The sequence below is a fragment of the Alosa sapidissima genome, chromosome 4 (genome assembly GCF_018492685.1).
Source record: "Alosa sapidissima isolate fAloSap1 chromosome 4, fAloSap1.pri, whole genome shotgun sequence".
Lineage (NCBI taxonomy): Eukaryota > Metazoa > Chordata > Actinopteri > Clupeiformes > Clupeidae > Alosa > Alosa sapidissima.
The window spans coordinates 5455861-5463194 of NC_055960.1; the positions used below are offsets into that span (position 1 = coordinate 5455861).

A 7334-nucleotide genomic window follows, 5' to 3' on the forward strand; every position below is an offset into this window, starting at 1 on the left:
GATAATGACATAAATAGGTCGAGATCTCGAGAAAACGGGGGAAAAAATACACTACTTTTTAGTTCCTGAAAACACGAATGTCAGACATTATAGAGAGCCTGCCGTGGCAGTGGATAAATTATTCCAGTGAAAGGTCAATTGCAAACTGATGGCATCTCATTATCCATAGATGTGGTAAAGCCAGGATTTGTGAACATTTATGTCTTCGGGACGATGTAAATCCTGTTCGTATTTTTGGCTATTTCTGCAGTTTTTTCCAATATTTTGAGCCCCTTCTCTAAAAAAAGTTTCCTGTTTTATATAATATGATAGGCTTTAAATATAAATCAAAACCACGTCCTCTTATAGAGGACTATAGATTACAGTAAGATTTGTATTTTGTATTTGTATGTGAGGAATATTAAATAAAGCTGTAAACATATTTTATGGACAGCAGATGGCACTGTTTACCAACAGATCCAAAAGTTTCACCAGGAAGGTGAAAAGGGCGAATTTACAAAATGTCTGCATGCATAAATTCATATTAACATATATGTAACATGTATACACTACTAGTCAAAAGTTTGGGCTCACTTTGAAATTTCCATTCCACTCCATTATAGACAGAATACCAGCAGAGATCATGCATTGTTTTTTTTAATCAGGGCAGCAGTTTTCAGATTACATTATGTGCATACATAATTGCAAAAGGGTTCTCCAATGTTTTCTCTGTTAGCCTTTAAAAATGATATCAGGTTAGTAAACAGAATGTGCCTTTGGAACATTGGTGGTTGCTAATAATGGGCAATGTAGATTATGTAAAGATCAGCCATTTCTTTCTACAACAGTCGAGAACCTTATTGCAATTATGCTGCTGCCCTGATTAAAAAAACAATGCAACTGATCTCAGCTGGTATTCTGTCTATAAAGGAGTGGAATGGAAATTCATGTGACCCCAAACTTTTGACCGGTAGTGTACAGTATATGTTAACATATATGTACTGTACAACTGAGTCATCTCTATCAGAAATTATAATAGGCCTATGGCATTACCAATAAATCATGGTATATTTATGAAACACTACACACAGTATTGTATTGAACACTTAACATGCTGGTATATGTACATATTAAGTAAGGGATAACGGCCGCCGAGGTGTCCTGTTATACGGAATTAATGGGCGAGGGACAAAGAACTCCCCGACGCACAGCGGACCGAGTCCATTAATTCCGTATAACTGAACAGTCATTGTCTCTGTGCTCCATATAAAGGAATTATGTATTTTTCTGTCATGGGACCAGAAATTGTTTGGTTATTTCAGCCAGTGGTTATGTGTTCCATTTTTACGTACTGTGTACATGTTCATCCTTTGTCCACAGGGAGAAGATAAAAGTTTAAATTATCAAATAGGTGTCTTTCTTGATGAGATTGTGAAGCAGCATCTTCAATTTGGAGGAGGAAGAGGATACAGGGTGGAACTAAGTCTAACACTGGAAATTAAACTGTTAGCTTCTTTGAGTTTTCAAAATGTGTATCATTTTCAGTCAGTCATAGTGGATGTTGTCACTGTGTTTAAAATGGCATGAGAAGTTGCGATAAAAGATTGATATAGCAGGGGAACAACACAAAGTCATCAGAGGACTAAGGATGAAAGCAGAATGCATGATTATTTGAATACTGGTATACAGAATCAGTTTAAACTAAAGCATACACTGCAATCAGTGTGTCTTGATGTCATCTAAAGGGTATTAACCAAACACATGGTACCCCTCACACCCCATCCCTCATACACACGCTACCACACCTCCCTCTTGGCTCCATGTACACCCCTGTGTTTGCTCCAAGTCTCTGTTGGTCTCAGTGCTTAGGAAGGAGAGCAGTCAGAGTTTCATGTAGAGATAAGCTGGCTCCCACTACAGGTCTTTTCAATGTGTATGGTCATATTTGCACCGGTAAGATTATTTGTTTTGATTATTTCATGGATAATACATTGTAGCAAGTCAACTATCCACTTTTCAACTTGTTTTGCTCTAGATAAACAGTCCTTGCTGGTTTGTTTTGCTCTAGATAAACAGTCCTTGCTGGTGTGTTTTGCTCTAGATAAACAGTCCTTGCTGGTTTGGGTGAACCTGATACACTAACAGAGGCATGTGTATATTTTTAAGGAAAACACTGATTTTTATTCATTTATGAACTAGGAATATTGAGTATATGTCTGATTATTTCTCTATTTCCAGGTATCTTGTTCTAGTAATTTCTCTTTCTGCTAGTTCCTGAGATGTATTTTGACTCATAGATTTATGTTACCTATGGGTTTACTTGCATCATAATAATGAACAGCTGAACAAACAACAAAGAGGCATTCCAACAGGTTCATCCCGGTGCTACAGCCAGCGGTGGTTCCCTCTATGTGGTGCACCATCCTAAATGATTCATTTATTCTCATTGAGATATGGAGACATTGATTGCAATCCCTAAGCAGCTGCAAGCATCTGACCTGGCTGTGTGCATGTGTGAGATTAGCACCTGGGTGTCTTCTGCATAATTTACTCTATTGCATCGATGCCAAAGAAATTACAATTACTGTGTGCATATAATGATTGATTTACACCTTTGTAGGACTTTATTTTGTTGACTTGTCTAGCAGAACACTCAGATGCTATGTATGGCTTTTGCCTCCCTTTTTGATTAATCAAAAATATTTATTTCCAACAAAAGCATGTCTATTACTTTGATGGTGTGTTTTGTTGCATGTATTGGCTTGCTATTTTAGATGTGTAATATTGAAGTATGGAATTCCAATTTTACATTGTAGAATTAACACTGTTGCATAATTGCTCCTTTTTCCAACATACTGCTGCCGTTTCCACTGCTTTAGTGTCAACTGTGTATCCAGATATGAGGCAGTAAGTCTCACAGAAATATACCTCCTGCAGGTCTTGGCCATTTTTGCATTCGCAACATGTGGAGGTTACTCTGGTCAGCTGAGGGTTAGAGTGGACTGTGCGGACAAGACCCAGACCAACATCACCATCAGCTTTGGCTATCCTTTCAGGTGATGGAGGACACACCTCAGTTCCTTTGAGTATTACATGTCTTTATTAATACATGATAATTTATTGGCATAAATGTCATTCAGAAGTTAATGAAACGTAAGATAAAATTTACCTTAATTCCACAAAAGAGTGCTTCCTTCTTCAAGAATGCACCACTGAGGACAACTTAACTGAACTGTAGAACATAAATTATGGTTTTACTAAAGAACTCTCTCAGAACATTTACTAAAGATCATGCAAGCTGTTCCAAGCCCAAAATTGAGCTGATATAGACTGGCCATCTGTGGTCATTCACAGCCTCCTCGGGCTCTCTCGGTTACCAAGGCACCCTGACCTCCGAATGTTTGCTTGATATTTCTGTATGCTCTCTATGCTGTCTCTGTGCTTTCTGTAACATTCACTGGAATCAGTCGTACTTTTCCCTTCATCAGGTTTGAACAAGTGCATTTCAAAGTGCCTCTGTGTGAGCTTCAGAGACATGAAACACTGTTTTTGGAGGGCGACTTTTCCACTCCAACCCAGTTTTTTGTGGCAGTTGCTGTCTTTGCTTTCCTATACTCCCTCCTGGCCACTGTGGTTTACTTTTTCTACCAGAACAAATATCGAGAAAAGAACAGGGGCCCTCTTTTGGTGAGTATATGAACCACCACTTATTGGCTCTGTCAATCCAATCTATCAATAAAAACCTTGTTTTGTTTTGTAGTATACTGCCAAAATGCACAACAGAATCTGACATATGTGTCATATGACATTGCAAATCAATATTTCCTTCATACTCAAAGCCATTTTAGCAATTTAGGCTATGATGAAACACTGCAATATTAGGTGATTAGTTCAGCTTTTCAACTCCATTTGGTTTTTCTGAAACACCTCCTTCAGCTAATTGACACGCTCTCCTCCATAACGCCCACAGGACTTTCTGGTGACAGTGATCTTCTCCTTCCTGTGGCTACTGAGCTCGTGTGCTTGGGCCAAAGCTCTCTCAGGGGTGAAGCAAGCTGTAGATAGCGCCCAGGTCTTGTTCCTCATGGCAGCTTGCAGGGAGCCAGCCAATGAGTGTGAGGCTTTGGAGAAACCAGTCTGGATTCGCCTCAACACATCTGTGGTGCGTGTCCTCTCTCTTCTTTACATTCATTAGTGAATATGATGGTCCAATTATTATTTTATACTTCATATTTCCATTTAAATAAGTTGTAACATCATGATATTATGATCTTCAAAATTTTGTGAAAACCAATGTATTCTGTAGGTCTATATACTATATCAGTACTGTACATGATTTTCCCCAGGTATTTGGATTTCTAAACATCACATTGTGGGCTGGCAACATTTGGTTTGCCTACAAGGAGACCGGCTTACACAAAACCCGCCAGAGACCCACCAGGACCCTCTCCGAGAAACAGAGCAGTTTCAGCCAACGGCAATACAGCCAGGGCAGCAGCTTTGACCAATCAGGACCATCCCTTGGCCAACAGCTGTATCGCCAGGTTAGCTTCGACCATTCAGCAGGAGGCTTTAGCCTTCCAAACAGCAGCCTCAGTCCGGCCTCCGTCTTTAGCTCCTCCTCCAGAGGACCACTCATACTGATCAATGACATGTAAAGCCATTGATGCAAAAGACAGGGAGTGAGTGAGTGAGTGAGTGAGTGAGTGAGTGAGTGAGTGAGTGAGTGAGTGAGTGAGTGAGTGAGTGAGTGAGTGAGTGAGTGAGTGATGACTGTCTGCTGCTGAGGGAGTGAGTACTGTGTGGTCATTGTGAATAAGTGAGTGGGTGATTACTGTGAATGAATGAGTGAGTGGGTAATTACTTTGTGATTACTGTGTGTGGATGAATGAGTGAGTACTGTGTGTGAGTACTGTATGTGAGTGAGAGGGTGAGTGAGTGAGTACTACAGTATGTGTGAGTACTGTATGTGAGTGAGAGGGTGAGTGAGTGAGTGAGTACTATGTGTGAGTACTGTATGTGAGTGAGTGAGTGAGTGAGTGAGTACTGCGTGTGAGTACTGTATGTGAGTGAGAGGGTGAATACTGTGTGTGAGTACTGTATGTGAGTGAGAGGGTGAATACTGTGTGTGAGTACTGTATGTGAGTGAGAGGATGAGTGAGTGAGTGAGAGGGTGAGTACTATGTGTAAGTACTGTATGTGAGTGAGAGGGAGACTACTGTGAGTGAGTGAGTGAGTACTATGTGTGAGTACTGTATGTGAGTGAGAGGGTGACTACTGTGAATGAGTGAGTGAGTGAGTGCTATGTGCCAATGAGTGAGTTAGTACTATATGTGAGTAAATGGGTGAGTACTGTGTGGATGAGTAAGAGATTGCTGTGTGTGCATAGGCTCGCTGTTTGGCGAGAGTATACAGTCAGCAAGGGTTCTTGTGAGGCTTATGAGGGTAGGCTACTTGTAAGGCTAGCACAATCCTCTATGCTGTGTTTTATTAAATGACTGTTTTGAATTATATGCGTTATACAATTGTTTAGTAGTTATTGTGATTGGCGCCTGCAGCGCTAGTTCTATAAAGATAAATAGACGTACAATCTACCTGTTTGATTACCGCAATCAAAAATTATATGAGATGTTTTTCCAAGGTGAGGTCATTTTTGAGTAATGTTCAATACTTAGACTTTATCCTAACATATGTTCAGGTAATTAATAATGACATGTATTTTCTGTGTGGCATTTGCATTTGTTGTGAATGCAAAAAATAAATTGATATCAGGTTACATTCAATATGATGTAGCCAAATGTATTATTTGTAGCTAAAATATACTTGTTCCTAGTCAGCCAATTCAATTTGACCCTTAAAATGTTGTGATTTTAGTTGAATGTTTTTCTTCTTTTCCATGGTCAGACAATATGGGGATAATTTTCAGCTGTGCTGTGTTATGAATAAATATGTACACTACAGTACTATTGTATGATAGATGCCAAATAAGAACAGGATATGTTGGATGACTTCTTTTCCAGGATATTAAAATCATAAGGAGAATTGCATGATAATAGATTATTTTAATCTGGTCCAAGAGGGCTTGCGGTTGAAATGTTTAAAACCAACACAGATACTTTGAAATGAAAATGAATCGGGCTTTAGCATAATGCTCTACAAAATGTCTAATTTTTTATATATAAGCAATAAGTTATTTAGTATTGTCAAACACAAACCCAGCAATCACGAGTGTTTCTGGTATGCTTGTCAAATTTTTATTTTGGGACAAAAGAGATTCGCTCCCACACAGAGAGTCACACACACAGAGTCAGGTCCATCAACATTGACATTAATTTATTATTTAATTAACTACCTGTCTGGTGTGATTCGTTTGGTCCTTGATGAAAATATAATATACTTTTTTTTTCACAAAAGCGTCTGCTAATAAAAGTAAACATAAACATAAACACTAACAAATGTGACTTCCTGCAAAGTCCCTGACTGTACCTTTTAATATAGTTATCTAATACTTGTGAACTTCAAGATTACATTGATAACCAAGTAAATCTTGAGTACATATAGAAGTACACATAGACCATCGTTGAGCACATGCCATCTCATCAACAGGACTGAACATCCACTTTACAGCCATCTAGAATTTCCGAACTAGAACGCTTGCAGGACTGCATTATCACATCCATAACATGCACGACCTTGCATGCGTGAGGAAGAGGCCAGTTCCTTTCACCCAGAGTAAAACAGCAAAGAGGGGGAGTTGGAGCTGTTGGAGATGCAATTACACTCTTTAGCCTGTCACAGGGCATTCTCTTGGCCCCCAGTCAAGAGGCAGCGTTTAGCAGGCCCACCATGGCGAAACTAACTGCTTGCAGGTGTCCGTGTTTGAACTGATGCGCTATAAATTGCAGTGGAGGTGTTCCAGTCTGTTCACAGCAACATGTATTAGCCAGTGTGATGAGAGCGCCAGCAGGAAATTAAAGGTCATGTCAGCGAGCATGCCACAGCTGTTTGTGAGGACAATTACCATGGAGACAGAGGAAAAGAGAGGGTACATGTTGCATGTAAGATATTGAGAATTGGATACAGAACATCTTCTGTTGCATTCTATTGTCATTGACTAGTGTTCCAATGGCATCATGGCAATCCAGCCATTCTATTTAGACCTCAGCCGAATCATCTGCATGGCACATACTCAATTGTAGTGACATTGCAGTGTATCTTTAAAAACCACTGTCGATGATCTTGGACTGTCTTTTTCTTTGTGTTGATCATACGCACTATTGAAATGTTGTTCATGGACTGAATATTGTAGTCTGTGGAAGCCTGAAGCAACAGTCAAATAAAAGTGTGTTGCTCTA

At 39.5% G+C, this 7334-nt stretch overlaps 1 protein-coding gene across 1 annotated transcript; it reads left to right on the forward strand.

The window, feature by feature from the left end:
• The first annotated feature begins 1877 nt into the window (after positions 1–1877).
• On the forward strand, positions 1878–4870 carry LOC121706459 (synaptoporin). Its single transcript, XM_042088207.1, has 6 exons — positions 1878–1932; positions 2917–3035; positions 3468–3666; positions 3950–4141; positions 4326–4661; positions 4715–4870. The coding sequence occupies exons 1-5, from the start codon at positions 1909–1911 to the stop codon at positions 4635–4637; spliced, it is 846 nt and encodes a 281-aa protein (XP_041944141.1). The 5' UTR covers positions 1878–1908; the 3' UTR covers positions 4638–4661; positions 4715–4870.
• Positions 4871–7334: the final 2464 nt, after the last annotated feature.

Bases quoted from the DNA above. Each gene is read 5' to 3' on its own strand.
- LOC121706459 (XM_042088207.1), top strand. From the start codon at position 1,909: ATGTGTATGGTCATATTTGCACCG. The intron at 1,933-2,916 runs GTAAGATTATTT...TACCTCCTGCAG, and splicing joins GTATGGTCATATTTGCACCG to GTCTTGGCCATTTTTGCATT. The intron at 4,142-4,325 runs GTGCGTGTCCTC...GATTTTCCCCAG, and splicing joins TTCGCCTCAACACATCTGTG to GTATTTGGATTTCTAAACAT.